Source organism: Somniosus microcephalus, chromosome 20 (assembly GCF_052327205.1).
Source record: "Somniosus microcephalus isolate GS21.2 chromosome 20, FLI_Smic_1.0, whole genome shotgun sequence".
Lineage (NCBI taxonomy): Eukaryota > Metazoa > Chordata > Chondrichthyes > Squaliformes > Somniosidae > Somniosus > Somniosus microcephalus.
The window spans coordinates 8,388,204-8,409,410 of record NC_141006.1 but is presented as its reverse complement, the minus strand read 5'-3'; the positions used below and the strand labels follow the sequence as shown (position 1 = coordinate 8,409,410).

Here is a 21,207-nt window from a genome sequence, read left to right as displayed (position 1 = left end):
TGGGGAGAAGGTTGGGTTGAGGGACGTGGGGAGAAGGTTGGGTTGAGGGACGTGGGGAAAAGGTTGGGTTGCGGGACATGGGTAGAAGGTTCAGTTGAGGGATGTGGGGAGATGGTGGGGTTGAGGGACGTGGGGAGAAGGTGGGGCTGAGGGATGTGGGGAGAAGTTTGGGTTGTGGGACGTGGGGAGAAGGTTGGGTTGAGGGGTGTGGGTAGAAGGTTGGTTTTAGGGACGTGGGGAGAAGGTTGTTTTGAGGGATGTGGGGAGAAGGTTGGGTTGAATGAAATGGGGAGAAGGTTGGGTTGAGGTATGTGGGGAGAAGGTTGGGTTGAGGGATGTGATGAGAAGGTTGGGTTGAGGGACATGGGGAGAAGGTTGGGTTGAGGGATGTGGGGAGAAGGTTGGGTTGTGGGATGTGGGGAAAAGGTTGGGTTGAGGGACATGGGGAGAAGGTTGGGTTGAGGGATGTTGGGAGAAGGTTGGGTTGAGGGATGTGGGGAGAAGGTTGGGTTGAGGGATGTGCGAAGAAGGTTGGGTTGAGGGATATGGGGAGAAGGTTGGATTGAGGGATGTGGGGAGAAGGTTGGGTTGAGGGATGTGGTGAGAAGCTTGGGTTGAGGGATGTGGGGAGAATGTTGAGTTGAGGGATGTGGGGAGAAGGTTGGGTCGAGGGACGTGGTGAGAAGATTGGGTTGAGGAACATGGTGAGAAGGTTGGGTTGAGGGACGTGGGGAGAAGGTTGGGTTGAGAGATGTGGGGAAAAGGTTGGCTTGAGGGAGATGGGGAGAAGGTTGGGTTGAGGAACGTAGGGAAAACGTTGGGTTGAGGGACATGGGGAGAAGGTTGGGTTGAGCGACATGGGGAGAAGGTTGGGTTGAGAGATATGGGGAGAACATTGGGTTGAGGGATGTGGGGAGAAGGTTGGGTTGAGAGATATGGGGCGAAGGTTCGGTTGAGAGATATGGGGAGAAGGTTAGGTTGAGGGATGTGGGGAGAAATTGGGTTGAGAGACGTGGGGAGAAGTTTGGGTTTAGGGACATGGTGAGAATGTTGGGTTGAGGAATGTGGTGAGAAGGTTGGGTTGAGGGACGTGGGGAAAATTTTGGGTTGTGGGACATGGGTAGAAGGTTCGGTTGAGGGATGTGGGGAGAAGGTAGGGTTAAGTGACGTGGGGAGAAGGTGGGTTTGAGGGATGTGGGGAGAAGGTTGAGTTGAGGGACGTGGGGAGAAGGTTGGGTTGAGGGATGTGGTGAGATGGTTGGGTTGAGTGATATGGGGAGAAGGTTGGGTTGAAAGACGTGGTGAGAAGGTTGGGTTGAGCGACGTGGGGAGAAGGTTGGGTTGAGGGACATGGGGAGAAGGTTGGGTTTAGGGACATGGAGAGAAGGTGGGGTTGAGGGACATGGGGATTAGTTTGGGTTGAGGGACGTGGGGAGAAGATTGGGTTGAGAGATATGGGGAGAAGGTTGGTTGAGGGACATGGGGAGAAGGTTGGGTTGAGGGATGTGGTGGAAAGGTTGGGTTGAGGGACGTGGGGAGAAGGTTGGGTTGAGAGACGCGGGGAAAAGGTGTTCAGGGACATGGGGAGAAGGTTGTGTTGAGGATTGTAGAGAAAAGGCTGGGTTGAGTGATATGGGGAGAAGGTTGGGTTGAGGGACATGGGCAGGTTGCGTTGAGAGATATGGGGAGAAGGTTGGGTTGAGGGACGTGGGGAGAAGGTTGGGTTGAGAGACATGGGGAGAAGGTTGGGTTGAGAGATATGGGGAGAATGTTGGGTTGAGGGACGTGGGGAGAAGGTTGGGTTGAGGGACATGGTGAGAAGGTTGGGTTGAGGGACATGCTGAGAAGGTTGGGTTGAGAGACATGGGGAGAAGTTGGGTTGAGGGTCATGCGGTGAAGGTTGGGTTGAGGGACGTGGGGAGAAGGTTGGGTTGAGAGATATGGGGAGAAGGATGGGTTGAGGGACGTGGGGAGAAGGTTGGGTTGAGAGACATGGGGAGAAGGTTGGGTTGAGAGATATGGGGAGAATTTTGGGTTGAGCGATATGGGGAGAAGTTTGGGTTGACAGACGTGGTGAGAAGGTTGGGTTGAGGGACATGGGGAGAAGGTTGGGTTGAGGGACGTGGGGAGAAGGTTGGGTTGAGGGACGTGGGGAGAATGTTGGGTTGAGGGACGTGGGGAAAAGGTTGGGTTGCGGGACATGGGTTGAAGGTTTGGTTGAGGGATGTGGGGAGAAGGTGTGGTTGAGGGACGTGGGGAGAAGGTTTGGTTGAGGGACGTGGGGAAAAGGTTGTGTTGAGGGACATGGTGAGAAGGTTGGGTTGAGGGACATGGTGAGAAGGTTGAGCTGAGAGACGTGGGGGGAAAGTGGGTTGAGGGACATGGGTGAAGGTTGGGTTGAGGGACGTGGGGAGAAGGTTGGGTTGAGAGACATGGGGAGAAGGTTGGGTTGAGAGATATGGGGAGAATGTTTGGTTGAGCGATATGGGGAGAAGTTTGGGTTGAGAGACGTGGTGAGAAGGTTGGGTTGAGAGATATGGGGAGAATGTTTGGTTGAGCGATATGGGGAGAAGTTTGGGTTGAGAGACGTGGTGAGAAGTTTGGGTTGAGGAACATGGGGAGAAAGTTGGGTTGAGGGGTGTGGGTAGAAGGTTGGTTTTAGGGACGTGGGGAGAAGGTTGTTTTGAGGGATGTGGGGAGAAGGTTGGGTTGAATGAAATGGGGAGAAGGTTGGGTTGAGGTATGTGGGGAGAAGGTTGGGTTGAGGGATGTGATGAGAAGGTTGGGTTGAGGGACATGGGGAGAAGGTTGGGTTGAGGGATGTGGGGAGAAGGTTGGGTTGTGGGATGTGGGGAGAAGGTTGGGTTGAGGGACATGGGGAGAAGGTTTGGTTGAGGGATGTTGGGAGAAGGTTGGGTTGAGGGATGGGGGAGAAGGTTGGGTTGAGGGATGTGCGAAGAAGGTTGGGTTGAGGGACATGGGGAGAAGGTTGGATTAAGGGATGTGGGGAGAAGGTTGGGTTGTGGGATGTGGGGAGAAGGTTGGTTTGAGGGACATGGGGAGAAGGTTTGGTTGAGGGATGTTGGGAGAAGGTTGGGTTGACGGATGGGGGAGAAGGTTGGGTTGAGGGATGTGCGAAGAAGGTTGGGTTGAGGGACATGGGGAGAAGGTTGGATTAAGGGATGTGGGGAGAAGGTTGGGTTGAGGGATGTGGTGAGAAGCTTGGGTTGAGGGATGTGGGGAGAATGTTGAGTTGAGGGATGTGGGGAGAAGGTTGGGTCGAGGGACGTGGTGAGAAGATTGGGTTGAGGAACATGGTGAGAAGGTTGGGTTGAGGGACGTGGGGAGAAGGTTGGGTTGAGAGATGTGGGGAAAAGGTTGGCTTGAGGGAGATGGGGAGAAGGTTGGGTTGAGAGATATGGGGAGAAGGTTGGGTTGAGGGACGTGCAGAGAAGGTTGGGTTGAGAGACATGGGGAGAAGGTTGTGTTGAGAGATATGGGGAGAATGTTTGGTTGAGCGATATGGGGAGAAGTTTGGGTTGAGAGACGTGGTGAGAAGGTTGGGTTGAGGGACATGGGGAGAAGGTTGGATTGAGGAACGTGGGGAGAAGGTGGGGTTGAGGGATGTGGGGAGAAGGTTGGGTTGAGGGACGTGGGGAGAAGGTTGGGTTGAGGGACGTGGGGAAAAGGTTGGGTTGCGGGACATGGGTAGAAGGTTCAGTTGAGGGATGTGGGGAGACGGTGGGGTTGAGGGACGTGGGGAGAAGGTGGGGCTGAGGGATGTGGGGAGAAGTTTGGGTTGAGGGACGTGGGGAGAAGGTTGGGTTGAGGGGTGTGGTTAGAAGGTTGGTTTTAGGGATGTGGGGAGAAGGTTGTTTTGAGCGATGTGGGGAGAAGGTTGGGTTGAATGAAATGGGGAGAAGGTTGGGTTGAGGTATGTGGGGAGAAGGTTGGGTTGAGGGATGTGATGAGAAGGTTGGGTTGAGGGACATGGGGAGAAGGTTGGGTTGAGGGATGTGGGGAGAAGGTTGGGTTGTGGGATGTGGGGAGAAGGTTGGGTTGAGGGACATGGGGAGAAGGTTGGGTTGAGGGATGTTGGGAGAAGGTTGGGTTGAGGGATGTGGGGAAAAGGTTGGGTTGAGGGATGTGCGAAGAAGGTTGGGTTGAGGGACATGGGGAGAAGGTTGGATTGAGGGATGTGGGGAGAAGGTTGGGTTGAGGGATGTGGTGAGAAGCTTGGGTTGAGGGATGTGGGGAGAATGTTGAGTTGAGGGATGTGGGGAGAAGGTTGGGTTGAGGGACGTGGTGAGAAGATTGGGTTGAGGAACATGGTGAGAAGGTTGGGTTGAGGGACGTGGGGAGAAGGTTGTGTTGAGAGATGTGGGGAAAAGGTTGGCTTGAGGGAGATGGGGAGAAGGTTGGGTTGAGGAACGTAGGGAAAACGTTGGGTTGAGGGACATGGGGAGAAGGTTGGGTTGAGCGACATGGGGAGAAGGTTGGGTTGAGAGATATGGGGAGAACATTGGGTTGAGGGATGTGGGGAGAAGGTTGGGTTGAGAGATATGGGGCGAAGGTTCGGTTGAGAGATATGGGGAGAAGGTTAGGTTGAGGGATGTGGGGAGAAATTGGGTTGAGAGACGTGGGGAGAAGTTTGGGTTTAGGGACATGGTGAGAATGTTGGGTTGAGGAATGTGGTGAGAAGGTTGGGTTGAGGGACGTGGGGAAAATTTTGGGTTGTGGGACATGGGTAGAAGGTTCGGTTGAGGGATGTGGGGAGAAGGTAGGGTTAAGTGGCATGGGGAGAAGGTGGGTTTGAGGGATGTGGGGAGAAGGTTGGGTTGAGGGACGTGGGGAGAAGGTTGGGTTGAGGGATGTGGTGAGAAGGTTGGGTTGAGCGACGTGGGGAGAAGGTTGGGTTGAGGGACATGGGGAGAAGGTTGGGTTTAGGGACATGGAGAGAAGGTGGGGTTGAGGGACATGGGGATTAGTTTGGGTTGAGGGACGTGGGGAGAAGATTGGGTTGAGAGATATGGGGAGAAGGTTGGTTGAGGGACATGGGGAGAAGGTTGGGTTGAGGGATGTGGTGGAAAGGTTGGGTTGAGGGACGTGGGGAGAAGGTTGGGTTGAGAGACGTGGGGAAAAGGTGTTCAGGGACATGGGGAGAAGGTTGTGTTGAGGATTGTAGAGAAAAGGCTGGGTTGAGTGATATGGGGAGAAGGTTGGGTTGAGGGACATGGGCAGGTTGCTTTGAGAGATATGGGGAGAAGGTTGGGTTGAGGGACGTGGGGAGAAGGTTGGGTTGAGAGACATGGGGAGAAGGTTGGGTTGAGAGATATGGGGAGAATGTTGGGTTGAGGGACGTGGGGAGAAGGTTGGGTTGAGGGACATGGTGAGAAGGTTGGGTTGAGGGACATGGTGAGAAGGTTGGGTTGAGAGACATGGGGAGAAGTTGGATTGAGGGTCATGCGGTGAAGGTTGGGTTGAGGGACGTGGGGAGAAGGTTGGGTTGAGAGATATGGGGAGAAGGATGGGTTGAGGGACGTGGGGAGAAGGTTGGGTTGAGAGACATGGGGAGAAGGTTGGGTTGAGAGATATGGGGAGAATTTTGGGTTGAGCGATTTGGGGAGAAGTTTGGGTTGAGAGATTTGGGGAGAGGTTTGGGTTGAGAGACGTGGTGAGAAGGTTGGGTTGAGGGACATGGGGAGAAGGTTGGGATGAGGGACGTGGGGAGAAGGTGGGGTTGATGGATGTGGGGAGAAGGTGAGGTTGACGGACGCGGGGAGAAAATGTGGGTGAGGAATGTTGTGAGATGGTTGGGTTGAGGGACATGGGGAGAAGGTTGTGTTGAGGGACGTGGGGAAAAGGTTGTGTTGCGGGACATGGGTAGGAGGTTCGGTTGAGGGATTTGGGGAGAAGGTGGGGTTGAGGGACGTGGGGAGAATGTGGGGTTGAGGGATGTGGGGAAAAGGTTAGGTTGAGGGACGTGAGTAGAAGGTTGGATGGAGGGATGTGGGTAGAAGGTTGGTTTGAGGGACGTGGGGAGAAGGTTGGTTTGAGGGATGTGGAGAGAAGGTTGGGTTGAGGGATGTGGGGAGAAGGTTGGGTTGAGGGACATGGGGAGAAGGTTGGGTTGAGGGATGTGATGAGAAGTTTGGGTTGAGGGACATGGGGAGAAGGTTGGGTTGAGGGATGTGGGGAGAAGGTTGGGTTGAGAGACGTGGGGAGAACGTTGGGTTGAGGGATGTGGTGAGAAGCTTGGGTTGAGGGATGCGGGGAGAATGTTGAGTTGAGGGATGTGGGGAGAAGGTTGGGTCGAGGGACGTGGTGAGAAGGTTGGGTTGAGGAACATGGTGAGAAGGTTGGGTTGAGGGATGTGGGGAGAAGGTTGGGTTGAGAGATGTGCGGAAAAGTTTGGGTTGAGGGACATGGGGAGAAGGTTGGTTTGAGGAACGTAGGGAAAAGGTTGGTTTGAGGGACATGGGGAGAAGGTTGGGTTGAGGGACATGGGGAGAAGTTTGGGTTGAGAGATATGGGGAGAAGGTTGGGTTGAGGGATGTGGGGAGAAGGTTGGGTTGAGAGATATGGGGTGAAGGTTCGGTTGAGAGATATGGGGAGAAGGTTGGGTTGAGGGACGTGGGGAGAAATTGGGTTGAGAGACGTGGGGAGAAGTTTGGGTTTAGGGACATGGTGAGAATGTTGGGCTGAAGAATGTGGTGAGAAGGTTGGGTTGAGGGATGTGTTGAGAAGGTTGGGTTGAGGGACGTGGTGACATGGTTGGGTTGAGGGACATGGGGCGAAGATTGTGTTGAGGTACGTGGGGAGAAGGTTGGGTTGAGGGATGTGGTGAGAAGGTTGGGTTGAGAGACGTGGGGTGAAGGTTGGGTTGAGGGACATGGGGAGAAGGTTGGGTTTAGGGACATGGGGAGAAGGTGGGTTTGAGGGACATGGGGATTAGTTTGGGTTGAAGGACGTGGGGAGAATGTTGGGTTGAGTGATGTGGTGGGAAGGTTGGGTTGAGGGACGTGGGGAGAAGGTTGGGTTGAGAGACGTGGGGAAAAGGTTTGGTTGAGGGACATGGGGAGAAGATTGTGTTGAGGTACGTGGGGAGAAGGTTGGGTTGAGAGATATGGGGAGAAGGTTGGTTTTCGAGATATGGGGAGAATGTTGGGTTGAGCGATATGGGGAGAAGTTTGGGTTGAGAGACGTGGTGAGAATGTTGGGTTGAGTGGCCTGGGGAGAAGGTTGGGTTGAGGGACATGGGGAGAAGTTTGAATTTAGGGACATGAGGAGAAGGTGGGGTTGAGGGACATGGGGATTAGTTTGGGTTGATGGACATGGAGAGAAGGTTGGGTTGAGAGATATGGGGAGGAGGTTGGTTTGAGGGATGTGGGGAGAACGTGGGTTGAGAGATCTGGGAAGCAGGTGGGTTGAGGGACATGGGGAGAAGGTTGGGTTGAGGGATGTGGTGGGAAGGTTGGGTTGAGGGACGTGGGGAGAAGGTTGGGTTGAGAGACGTGGGATAAAGGTAGGGTTGAGGGACATGGGGAGAAGGTTGTGTTGAGGATTGTAGGGAAAAGGTTGGGTTGAGGGACATGGGGAGAAGGTTGGGTTGAGGGACGTGGGGAGAAGGTTGGGTTGAGAGACATGGGTAGAAGGTTGGGTTGAGAGATATGGGGAGAAGTTTGTGTTGAGGGACGTGGGGAGAAGGTTGGGTTGAGGGACATGGTGAGAAGGTTGGGTTGAGGGACATGGTGAGAAGGTTGAGTTGAGAGACGTGGGGAGAATGTGGGTTGAGGGACATGGGGTGAAGGTTGGGTTGAGGGACGTGGGGAGAAGGTTCGGTTGAGAGATATGGGGAGAAGGTTGGGTTGAGGGACGTGCGGAGAATGTTGGGTTGAGAGACATGGGGAGAAGGTTGGGTTGAGAGATATGGGGAGAAATTTGGGTTGAGCGATATGGGGAGAAGTTTGGGTTGACAGACGTGGTGAGAAGGTTGGGTTGAGGGACATGGAGAGAAGGTTGGGTTGAGGGACGTGGGGAGAAGGTTGGGTTGAGGGACGTGGGGAGAAGGTTGGGTTGAGGGACGTGGGGAAAAGGTGGGGTTGAGGGATGTGGGGAGAAGGTTGGGTTGAGGGACATGGGGAGAAGGTTGGGTTGAGAGATATGGGGAGAAATTTGGGTTGAGCGATATGGGGAGAAGTTTGGGTTGACAGACGTAGTGAGAAGGTTGGGTTGAGGGACATGGAGAGAAGGTTGGGTTGAGGGACGTGGGGAGAAGGTTGGGTTGAGGGACATGGGTAGAAGGTTGGATTGAGGGACATGGGGAGAAGGTGGGGTTGAGGGATGTGGGGAGAAGGTTGGGTTGAGGGACATGGGGAGAAGGTTGGGTTGAGGGACGTGGGGAAAAGGTTGGGTTGCGGGACATGGGTAGAAGGTTCAGTTGAGGGATGTGGGGAGACGGTGGGGTTGAGGGACGTGGGGAGAAGGTGGGGTTGAGGGATGTGGGGAGAAGTTTGGGTTGAGGGACGTGGGGAGAAGGTTGGGTTGAGGGGTGTATGTAGAAGGTTGGTTTTAGTGACGTGGGGAGAAGGTTGTTTTGAGGGATGTGGGGAGAAGGTTGGGTTGAGGGAAATGGGGAGAAGGTTGGGTTGAGGTATGTGGGGAGAAGGTTGGGTTGAGGGATGTGATGAGAAGGTTGGGTTGAGGGACATGGGGAGAAGGTTGGGTTGAGGGATGTGGGGAGAAGGTTGGGTTGTGGGATGTGGGGAGAAGGTTGGGTTGAGGGACATGGGGAGAAGGTTGGGTTGAGGGATGTTGGGAGAAGGTTGGGTTGAGGGATGTGGGGAGAAGGTTGGGTTGAGGGATGTGCGAAGAAGGTTGGGTTGAGGGACATGGGGAGAAGGTTGGATTGAGGGATGTGGGGAGAAGGTTGGGTTGAGGGATGTGGGGAGAAGGTTGGTTTGAGGGACATGGGGAGAAGGTTGAGTTAAGGGATGTGATGAGAAGGTTGGGTTGAGGGACATGGGGAGAAGGTTGGGTTGAGGGCTGAGGGTTGAAGGTTGGTTTGAGGGATGTGTGGAGAAGGTTGGGTTGAGGGACATGGGTAGAAGATTGGGTTGAGGGATGTGGGGAAAAGGTGGGGTTGAGGGATGTGGGGAGAAGGTTGGGTTGAGGGACATGGGGAGAAGGTTGGGTTGATAGATATGGGGAGAAATTTGGGTTGAGCGATATGGGGAGAAGTTTGGGTTGACAGACGTAGTGAGAAGGTTGGGTTGAGGGACATGGAGAGAAGGTTGGGTTGAGGGACGTGGGGAGAAGGTTGGGTTGAGGGACATGGGTAGAAGGTTGGATTGAGGGACGTGGGGAGAAGGTGGGGTTGAGGGATGTGGGGAGAAGGTTGGGTTGAGGGACATGGGGAGAAGGTTGGGTTGAGGGACGTGGGGAAAAGGTTGGGTTGCGGGACATGGGTAGAAGGTTCAGTTGAGGGATGTGGGGAGACGGTGGGGTTGAGGGACGTGGGGAGAAGGTGGGGTTGAGGGATGTGGGGAGAAGTTTGGGTTGAGGGACGTGGGGAGAAGGTTGGGTTGAGGGGTGTATGTAGAAGGTTGGTTTTAGTGACGTGGGGAGAAGGTTGTTTTGAGGGATGTGGGGAGAAGGTTGGGTTGAGGGAAATGGGGAGAAGGTTGGGTTGAGGTATGTGGGGAGAAGGTTGGGTTGAGGGATGTGATGAGAAGGTTGGGTTGAGGGACATGGGGAGAAGGTTGGGTTGAGGGATGTGGGGAGAAGGTTGGGTTGTGGGATGTGGGGAGAAGGTTGGGTTGAGGGACATGGGGAGAAGGTTGGGTTGAGGGATGTTGGGAGAAGGTTGGGTTGAGGGATGTGGGGAGAAGGTTGGGTTGAGGGATGTGCGAAGAAGGTTGGGTTGAGGGACATGGGGAGAAGGTTGGATTGAGGGATGTGGGGAGAAGGTTGGGTTGAGGGATGTGGGGAGAAGCTTGGTTTGAGGGACATGGGGAGAAGGTTGAGTTAAGGGATGTGATGAGAAGGTTGGGTTGAGGGACATGGGGAAAAGGTTGGGTTGAGGGCTGAGGGTTGAAGGTTGGTTTGAGGGATGTGTGGAGAAGGTTGGGTTGAGGGACATGGGTAGAAGATTGGGTTGAGGGATGTGGGGAGAAGGTTGGGTTGAGGGATGTGGGGAGAAGGTTGGGTTGAGGGATGTGGGGAGAAGGTTGGGTTGAGGGATGTGGGAAGAAGGTTGGGTTGAGGGACGTGGGGAGAAGGTTGGGTTGAGGGACATGGGGAGAAAGTTGGTTTGAGGGACGTGGGGAGAAGGTTGGGTTGAGGGATGTGGGGAGGAGGTTGGGTTGAGGGACATGGTGAGAAGGTTGGGTTGATGGATGTGGGGAGAAGGTTGGGTTGAAGGATGTGGGGAGAAGGTTGGGTTGAGGGACGCGGGGAGGAGGTTGTGTTGAGGGACGTGGGGAGAATGTTGGGTTGAGGGACGTGGTGAGAAGGTTGGGTTGAGGGACGTGAGGCGAAGGTTGGGTTGAGGGACGTGGGGAGTAGGTTGGGTTGGGGGACGTGGTGAGAAGGTTGGGTTGACGGACGTGGGGAGAAGGTGGGTAGTTGAACTTGATCTACCTAATGTCCATCACCTGTTCCTGAAGTGTCTTGTGTTTAATGGTTTGGTCCTTTGACCAAATTAGGAGAAGGATAACGATTTGGGTAAGAACATGAATTGATGACTAACAACCAAGCCCACTTAATGCAAAGCCATTGGTACTCGGCCGAACCAATCACTGGGATTTATCTCAACAATTTCTTATTACAATCAGACTAGTTAAACCGATGATTATTGGCTAAAGACACCTGGAAGTGTCAGGTTCACTCCCTGGTCTGTGATGAGTTTGCAGGAATAGGGTTTTCACTACAATTTGCCTCAGTGCCCTTGGGTTAGGGAGGGAGAAATCAGTCAAGGATCCCACTCCTAATCACTCGGCAGTGATCCAGTGACCCTTGCTGGACAGTGTGTGTTTGCACAACAAATGAAAACAGGATTGGGCCTGGTTGTGATTCCTTCCATGGTTGAAAAGCCACCAGCACTAACTGTCCAACAATACTTGGGAGGAATTGCCCGTGGGTGAGATGTTGTTGCATTTGCAATATCATGCACATTTTCTGGGCAATGTGTTTTTAAAAGGAAGGATTGTTTATAATTCCTATTCTCCGTGTTACAGGGAACGATCTGCAATGATGCCTTGATGATGATGTTTTGTGGCCCATGTGAAATCTGTCGAATGGCTCGTGAGTTGCATAACCACAATGGGTAGTGCTGGTAAGAGAAGCAGCCACCTCCTTTTTAAAATAAAACTCATCTCTTCCCCAACCACCCCCCCCACTTCCCCTTCATCCCCCCTCCAACCTCCCCCCCGCCCACACCCCCCCCCACCCGTGAATGTGCTCTTGTTGGGCGAGGATTCCATTAGCAGCAGCTGAACTCTTGAACTTTCCCCAAGAGCCTCGTCTTCCTGAGGCAGCGAGTGTGAGCAGACTGTCCAAGTTTGGTGGCATCGCAGCAAACTCCATCCTGCTCTCAGGTGATCTTCAGATCTCAGAATCCTACAGCACAGGAGGTCATCATTCAGCCCGGTGTACCTGTGCCAGCTCTTTGAAAGAGCTATCCAATGAGTCTCTCTCCTCTGCTCTTTCCCCAAAGCCCTGTAAGTTTTTACCCTTTAATAGTTATCCAACTCCCTTTTGAAATCTGCTTCCACCTCCCTTTCAGGCAGCGCATTCCAGACCACAACAACTCACTGTGTAAAAAAATTCTCCTCATCTCCCCCTGTTTTGTTTTTGTCAATTACCTTACATCTGTGTTCTCTGGTTTCCGGCCCCCCTGCTACTGGAAACACTTACTCCTTATTTCCTCTATCAAACTCCCTCATCATTTTGAACGCCTGTATTAAATCTCTCCTAACCTTCGCTGCTCCAAGGAGAACTATCCCAGCTCTGTGCACTTTCCTGCAAGGCTCACTGAGGAGCAATCAGGAGCTGGACGTTGGATGACTTTCCCCCACCCTGGCCCAGTGGTGACATCAGCTTAGACCTCACTGCTACCCCAGCCGAGATCAGCTAAATCAGGGCGGACGGGGGATTGAACCTGGGACTGTCCAGTCTGGCTAACTCGGTACTAAATCTTTGACTCCTCACTCTTGGTATCGCCTTGGTATCGTCAATCTTTAAGTCAATTCCCTTAGCCCCCACTTCTCTGAATTCACCACTCACTATCCTGCCCTCCTCCCTCAATCTCACTCTTCATGTAAACTCCCATATCCATACTGATTATTCACAACCTCGGCATCCTGCCAGAACCTGAGCTGAGCTTCAGACCTCCTCTACTCTCCATCACCAAGATCGCTTGGCTCCACCTCCACCCCAACCTCAGCCTCTCTGCAGCTGAAAACCTTACACACGCCTAGATTCCGCTCCTAGATTCAGCTACCCCATCACTGTCCTTCCCATCCTCCGCCATGCACTATCTCCAACTTGCCCTGTCCTACACATCACCCTCATCCTCACTGACCTTCACTGGATCCCCGCCTCCCAGTATCTCACGTTTAAAATCCGCCTCCTTGTCTTTAAATCCCTCCATAACCTCACCCCACCCTACCTCTGCAATCTCCTCCATTCCTGTATCCCCCACCACCCCGCCCAACCAAACACTTTCCTCTGATTGACATTTGGAGTATTGTGCACAGTTCTGGTCTCCATGTTAAAAAAAGGGATATAGAGGCACTGGAGAAGGTGCAAAACGATTCACAAGGATGATACCAGAACTGAGAGGTTATAACTATCAGGAGAGGCTGAACAGGCTGGGGCTCTTTTCTCTGGAAAGAGAAGGTTGAGGGGTGAGCTGATAGAGGGCTTTAAGATTCTGAAAGGGTTCGATAGGGTAGACGTAGAGAAGATGTTTCCACTTGTGGAGGAGTCTAAGGCTAGGGGCCATAAATTATAAGATAATCACCAATAAATCCAATAACGAATTCAGGAGAAACTTCTTTCCCCAGAGAGTGGGGAGAATGTGGAACTCGCTACCACAGGGAGTAGGTGAGGTGAATAGTATAGATACATTTAAGGAGAAGCTAGATTAAGTACATGAGTGAGAAAGGAATAGAAGGATATGTTGGTGGGGTTAGATGATGAAGGGTGGGAGGAGGCTCATGTGGAGCCTAAACACCAGCATAGACCAGCTGGGCCAATGGCCTGTTTCTGTGCTGTAAATACTATGTTGATTCTGTGTTAATGCCATGTCAGTTCTATGATTCTAGCCTCTTGTTCATTCCCTCTCCCTTCCAGCATTGCTGGCAGAGCCATCAGCTGCCTGGGTTCTGACTCTGGAATTACCTCCCAAACTCCCTCTGTCTCTCTGGTCCTTTAAAAAACTTCTTCAAAATCCATCTCTTGACCAAGCTTTTGGTCACTTCTAACTTCTCTTTCATGGCCCGGGATCTGTGAAGCGTTGTGAGGTGTTTTTCACATTTGAGGCACGATACAAAGGAGGTGTTGTTGTTGTTGTGCTGCAGTGCCATTAATCAGGGGCTCTGAAACCCGAGAGTTTGTTTATACGATGCAGACCATCCACACGGTCACTGCATTGCACAGGCTGCATAGACTAGGCTTGTATTCCCTTGAGTTTAGAAGATCGAGTGGTGATCTAATCGAGGTGTTTAAAATGATAAAGGAATTCAGTAGAGTAGATGGAGAGAAACTATTTCCTCTGATGGGGAAATCTAGAACAAGGGGACACAATCTTAAAATTAAAACAGGAAGCACAACTTCACACAAAGGGCAGTGAAAATCTGGAACTCTCCCCCAAAAGGCTGTGGATGCTGGGAACAATTGGAGCTTTCGAGACTGAGATCGGTAGATTTCTGTTGGGTGAGGGTATCAAGGGATATGGAGCGAAGGTGGGTAAATACATAGAAACATAGAAGATAGGAGCAGGAGTAGGCCATTCGGCCCTGCTCCGCCATTCAACGAGATCATGGCTGATCATCCAAACCCTAGCACCCGGTCCCTACACCGACAGCCATCCCACCCAAGCCCTATCCCCGTAACTCCGTAACCCCACGTATTTTAATCCCCCTAACACTAGGCCAATTTTTATCATGGCCAATCAACCTAACCCGCACATCTTTAAACTGTGGGAGGAAACCAGAGCACCCGGAGAAAACCCACACAAACACGGGGAGAATGTGCAAACTCCACACAGACAGTCACCCGAGGCCGAATTTGAACCTGGGTCCCTGGCGCTGTGAGGCAACAGTGCTAACCACTATGCCACCGTGCTGCCCTGGTTGAGCTACACATCAGCTATAATCTGATTGAATGACGAAACAGGCTTGAGGGGCTGAACGGCCTCCTCCTGTTCCTATGACTCTGGAAGCTCTGGGATCGTGGTCCCTGTGAAGTTGAATGTGGCCTGAATGTTGAGGCCACAATGAACAGGCACAGTAAAAGGGAGGTGGAGCTCGCTGCTCAGGGTCAGCTCCAGTATCCAACAGCCATTAGACTGGATCAAACAGCAGGGCAGTTCCTCAAACACACTCAGTGCCTGGCCGGTCTTTACAACAGGCTGTCTGAATACTTGTAAACTCTCAACCAGACGTACAAATCTGCATTATATCAAAATAAAGGTATTATTTCCCAATTCTGAGTGTGATTAATAGCCTGCAATCAATTTTCATCCACACTCAGAACTGATGTCCTTTCCCCACTCCGGCTCTGATCCTATCCCAGACCCACTCCGGCTCTGATCCTATTCCAGACCCACTCCGGCTCTGATCCTATTCCAGACCCACTCCGGCTACGATCCTATTCCATCCCACTCTGGCTCTGATCCTATTCCAGACCCACTCCAGCTATGATCCTGTTCCAGACCCACTCCGGCTCTGATTCTATTCCTGACCCACTCCGGCTCTGAACCTATTCCATCCCACTCCGGCTCTGATCCTATTCCAGACCCACTCCGGCTCTGATCCTATTCCAGACCCATTCCAGCTCTGATCCTACTCCAGATCTACTCTGGCTCTGATCCTATTCCAGACCCACTCTGGCTCTGATCCTATTCCAGACCCACTCCGGCTCTGATCCTATTCCAGACCCACTCCGGCTCTGATCCTATTCCATCCCACTCCGGCTCTGATCCTATTCCATCCCACTCCGGCTCTGATCCTATTCCAGACCCACTCCGGCTCTGATCCTATTCCAGACCCACTCCGGCTCTGATCCAATTCCAGACCCACTCCGGCTCTGATCCTATTCCATCCCACTCCGGCTCTGATCCTATTCCAGACCCACTCCGGCTCTGATCCTATTCCAGACCCACTCCGGCTCTGATCCTATTCCATCCCACTCCGGCTCTGATCCTATTCCATCCCACTCCGGCTCTGATCCTATTCCAGGCCCACTCCGGCTCTGATCCAATTCCAGACCCACTCCGGCTCTGATCCTATTCCAGACCCACTCTGGCTCTGATCCTATTCCAGACCCACTCCGGCTCTGATCCTATTCCAGACCCACTCTGGCTCTGATCCTATTCCAGACCCACTCCGCCTCTGATCCTATTCCAGACCCACTCCGGCTCTGATCCTATTCCAGACCCACTCCGGCTCTGATCCTATTCCAGACCCACTCCGGCTCTGATCCTATTCCAGACCCACTCCGGCTCTGATTCTATTCCAGACCCACTCCGGCTCAGATCCTATTCCAGACCCACTCCGGCTCTGATCCTATTCCATCCCACTCCGGCTTTGATCCTATTCCATCCCACTCCGGCTCTGATTCTATTCCAGACCCACTCCGGCTCTGATCCTATTCCAGACCCACTCCGGCTCTGATCCTATTCCAGACCCACTCCAGCTCTGATCCTATTCCAGACCCACTCCGGCTCTGATCCTATTGCAGACCCATTCCGGCTCTGATCCTATTCCAGACCCATTCCGGCTCTGATCCTATTCCAAACCGACTCCGGCTCTGATCCTATTCCAAACCCACTCCGGCTCCGATCCTATTCCAGACCCACTCCGGCTCTGATCCTATTCCAGACCCACTCCGGCTCTGATCCTATTCCAGACCCATTCCGGCTCTGATCCTATTCCAGACCCATTCCGGCTCTGATCCTATTCCAGACCCACTCCGGCTCTGATCCTATTCCAGACCCACTCCGGCTCTGATCCTATTCCAGACCCACTCCGGCTCTGATCCTACTCCAGACCCACTCCGTCTCTGATCCTATTCCAGACCCATTCCGGCTCTGATCCTATTCCAAACCCACTCCGGCTCTGATCCTATTCCAGACCCACTCCGGCTCTGATCCTATTCCAGACCCACTCTGGCTCTGATCCTATTCCAGACCCACTCCGGCTCTGATCCTATTCCAGACCCATTCTGGCTCTGATCCTATTCCAGACCCATTCTGGCTCTGATCCTATTCCAGACCCACTCCGGCTCTGATCCTATTCCAGACCCACTCCGTCTCTGATCCTATTCCAGACCCATTCCGGCTCTGATCCTATTCCAGACCCATTCCGGCTCTGATCCTATTCCAAACCCATTCCGGCTCTGATCCTATTCCAGACCCACTCTGGCTCTGATCCTATTCCAGACCCACTCCGGCTCTGATCCTATTGCAGACCCACTCCGGCTCTGATCCTATTCCAGGCCCACTCCGGCTCTGATCCTATTCCAGACCCACTCTGGCTCTGATCCTATTCCAGACCCACTCCGGCTCTGATCCTATTCCAGACCCACTCCGGCTCTGATCCTTTTCCAGACCCACTCCGGCTCTGATCCTATTCCAGACCCACTCCGGCTCTGATCCTATTCCAGACCCACTCCGGCTCTGATCCTATTCCAGACCCACTCCGGCTCTGATCCTTTTCCAGACCCACTCCGGCTCTGATCCTATTCCAGACCCACTCCGGCTCTGATCCTATTCCAGACCCACTCGGCTCTGATCCTATTCCAGACCCACTCCGGCTCTGATCCTATTGCAGCCGCTGTCCAGTTTTGGGCTGGTGATAGTTTGAAACTCTACAAAAATGTAGAAAAAGGACATGCATTTATTTAGCACCTTTCACAACCTCAGGATGTCCAAAGCGCTTTACATCCAATGAAGTACTTTTTGAAGTGTAGTCACTGTTGTAACGTCGGAAATGCTGCAGCCAATTTGTGCACAGCAAGCTCCCACACACAGCAATGTGATAATGACCAGAGAATCTGTTTTAGGTGTTGGTTGTCTCCCCACTACACGTGGAGGCAGTAGGGTAAACGCACACTCAACATGCACAATGGAGACCACCTCTAATTGTCCTCAACAGCAGATTAAGTAACTAAATCAGTTGGTTCAGTTGGTTAAAGCTACTGAAGGTCTGAGCCGGGGGAGCAGAGGGGCTGGGTTCAATTCTCCGTCCATGTTTAGACAGCTGATCTCAGTTTGAATGGCACTAGGGGAGCTATCATTGGTCTCACTGCCCCATATTGGGAAGGGGGGAAATCAGCCAAGGTTCCTGCTCCTGGTCATTGTCCAGCAACTCCACACTGGACGGTACCCATGTCTGTGGCGGCTGGATGGGCTTAAGTTTTGAAAAAGGAATGGTGCAAGCAGACTGATGATCCTTAACTGCTCCTAAACAGTCCTATGAGCACATGGATCGGTCCTGATTTGAAGGGAGCCGGGCAGGGTCTGACTCACAGGGTCGCCCACAAGTACCTGGCGATCTGGGGACAACAGCATGAGAATCTGTAGCTTTAGTCTGGTTCTAGATGCTCGGGGATTGGGGTCTATGTGAAGCTCAATGCAAAGCCAAACCCTGAATTTTAAGGTCACAATGAACGGGCAAGATAAAAGAGCACTGGATCTCAGCAATACTGCTCAGCATCAGCTACAGCCTTCAAACCACAGGGTAGAACCTCACTCGACAACAGCAACCTGCATTTATATAGCACCTTTAATTTAGTAAAACATCCCAAGGCGCGTCAAAAGGAGTGTTATCAAACAAAAACTGACACTGAGATGACAAGGAGCTACCAGGACAGGTGACCAAAAGCTGGGTCAAAGAGGTCGGTTTTAAGGAGCTTCTTCAAGGAGAAGAGAGGCGGAGAGATTGAGGGAGGGAATTCCAGAACTTTGGGCCTAGGCAGCTGAAGGCACCGCCATCAATGGTGGAGCGATTAAGACCGGAGATGCGCAAGAGGCGAGAATTGGAGGAGCGCAGCGATCTCGAAGGCTTGTAGTGCTGGAGGAGGTTACAGAGATAGGGAGGGCAAGGCCATGGAGAGAATTGAAAACAACGATGATCATTTTAAAATTGAGGCGTTGCCAGACCAGGAGCCAGTGTAGGTCAGCAAGCACAGGCGTGATAGGTGAACGGGACTTGGTGCGATTAGGATACGGGCAGCAGAGTTTTGGATGAACCCAAGTTTTCAGTGGGTGGAATGTGGGAGGCCATCCAGGAGTGCGTTGGAATAGTCAAGTCTAGAGGTAGCAAAGGCATGGGTGAGGGTTTCAGCAGCAGATGAGCTGAGGCAGGGGCGGAGTCGGGCGATGTTACGGAGGTGGAAGTAGGTGGTCTTAGTGATGGAATGGATATGAGATCGGAAGCTCATCTCAGGGTCAAACACAACACCAAGGTTGCGAACGATGTGGCTCAGCTTCAGACAGTTGCCAGGGAGAAGGGCGGAAATGGTGGGCAGGGAACAGAGTTTGTATCGGGGACCGAAGACAATGGCTTCAGACAACTAAACAATATTTACTTGGAGGAAATTACTGCTCATCCAATACTGGATGTCGGACAAGCAATGTGACAAATCAGAGACAGTGGAGGGGTCAAGAGAGGTGGTGGTGAGGTAGAGCTGGCTGCCCTCAATGTACATGTGGAAACTGACATGTTTTCGGATTATGTCACCAAGGGGCAGCATGCAGATGAAAAATAGGAGGGAGCCAAGGATAGATCCTTGGGGGACACCAGAGGTAACGATGTGGGAGCAGGAAGAGAAGTCATTGCCGGCGATTCTCTGGCTACGATTAGACAGATAAGAATGGAACCAGACGAGTGCTGTCCCACCCAGCTGGACGATGGTGGAGAAGTGTTGGAGGAGGATGGAGTGGTCAACCGTGTCAAAGGCTGCAGACAAGTCAAGAAGGACGAGGAGGGATAGTTTACCATGATCACAGTCACATAGGATGTCATTTGTGACTTTGATTAGGGCTGTTTCAGTGCTGTGGCAGAGTGGAAACCTGATTAGATGGACTCAAACGTGGAATTGCAGGAAAGATGGGCATGGATTTGGGAGGCGACAACATGATCAAGGACTTGGGAGAGGAAAGGGAGGTTGGAGATGGGGTGGTAGTTTGCAGGGGCAGAGGGGTTAAGGGTGCATTTTTTTGGAGAGGGGTGATGACGGCAGATTTGAAGAAATGGGGGTACAGTACCTGAGGAGAGAGAACCGTTAACAATATCAGCTAACATGGGGCTCAGGAAGGGAAGTTGGCTGGTCAACTGTTTGGTGGGAATAGGGTCGAGGGAGCAGGATGTGGGTCTCGTGGGCAAGATGAGCTCAGACAGTACACGATGGCAGATGGGATAGAATTTATTGAAAGATGGGAGTTTAGGGCTAGGGCAGTGGGGAACATTAGTGAACCAGTTGGGTTTTTACAACAATGCAAAAGCTTCATGGTCACTTTTGCTGATACCAGTTTCTTATTTCCAGATTTTTTTTAATAAACTGAAATCAAATTCTCAAACTCTGTGGTGGGATTTGAATGTGCATTCTCTGTGTTATTGCTCCAGTAATGGAGAAACAGACAGTGCTTCTGCTCCGGATTATTATCCAAGGACCCAAAGCTGAAACGTGCTTCTGGGCATCGGATGAGGACAGGAGTGGGCTTAGCTGTGAGGCCTTCATGATTGAATAGCCAACTAAAACTCAATGTTTCGGCTCACGCTTGAGAAAAGGCAACTTGGACAGGGTACAGGAGAGTGATCGACGCCCACGGGAGAACACTGAGGGAAAAGATTCTAGATTTTGACACTGTGATTTTTGCTTGTTACAGATGCTGCATGGAAGGACCAAGTCTCCGTATCAAGATCGACGTGTGCTCTGATACAGATTAATGTGTATCGCGACATAGATCAATGTGTGTCCTAATAAAGATTGATGTGTATCTGAAACAACTGAAGTGTGCCGTCCCCCTCTCCGACCCCCAGTCCGACTGTCCCCCGCTTCGTCGTCCCCAGCACCGACTGTCCCTAGTTCCAGCTTTAACCACAGCCTCTTAACCCTGAGAGAAAAGTCCGAGGGGTTGTTTTAAATTAACAATGAACAGGAGATTGGAACATGACGCTTGTATGATTTGGCCAGTGCACCTGAATCTGTTGTGTACAGTCCGTTTTCTGGCTGTGGGAGAGATGTATTGTCAAGTTCATGTCCCTGTATCATGTCTCCCACTGGGTGTTCCCTTTCACTGTAAGCACAGCTTTGTGGGTGAGGAGCACTGTAGAAATGGAACTTCTTGTCTCCCTGACTGAGTGTGTGTTTCACCCCCTTGATGTGCAAGGCCCTGTCCACATCTGAGATTTGATGGATCCCATCGCTTGAACAGTCAGAGAGCTGAAATCTTGCAGAGACGTTGGACGTAAACCAGCCAAGCACCGATGTCCAACAGGAGCTCTATCCCCAGGTTTCACAAGATGCACTGAGCACCAAGAGAAGGGCCGGTGTTACCCCCTCGGTCCCACCCCCCCCAGGTCCCCTCAGTCACCCCCCCCCCCCACAAACTCGGTCACCCCCTCGGTTCCCCCCCCCACCCGGTCCCCTCAGTCACCACCCCCCCCAAAAAACTCGGTCACCCCCTCGGTCCCACCGCCCCCAACCTCAGTTCCCCCCTCGGTCCAGTCCCCCCCCCTCCCCAGTCACCCCTCCTCGGTCCGCCCGTCGGCCTCCCTCCCTTCAGTCACCCACTTTGTCCCCCCACCCTCGGTCAAACCCCTTGGTCCCCTGCTCTGTCACTCCCTCAGTCACCCCCCAATCACCCCATCGGTTCCCCCCTCATCCCCTCCCCCAGTCCCCCCTCCCCCCTCGGTTCCCCCCTCCTCCCCCCGATCCCCTGCCTCAGTCCCTCCCTCACTCCCCCTTCAGTCCCTC

At 52.7% G+C, this 21,207-nt stretch overlaps 1 protein-coding gene across 1 annotated transcript in view; it reads left to right on the top strand.

The window, feature by feature from the left end:
- The window catches only part of LOC147103042 (cornifelin-like), a 109,487-nt gene extending 89,236 nt beyond the window's left edge, over positions 1 to 20,251 (top strand). The window contains exons 4-5 of the mRNA XM_085962315.1: positions 11,238 to 11,335; positions 20,117 to 20,251. Of these exons, the coding sequence (XP_085818441.1) occupies positions 11,238 to 11,330 (93 nt within the window). The 3' untranslated portion in view covers positions 11,331 to 11,335; positions 20,117 to 20,251. The remainder of the gene's footprint in view (positions 1 to 11,237; positions 11,336 to 20,116) is intronic.
- The last annotated feature ends 956 nt before the right edge of the window (positions 20,252 to 21,207 follow it).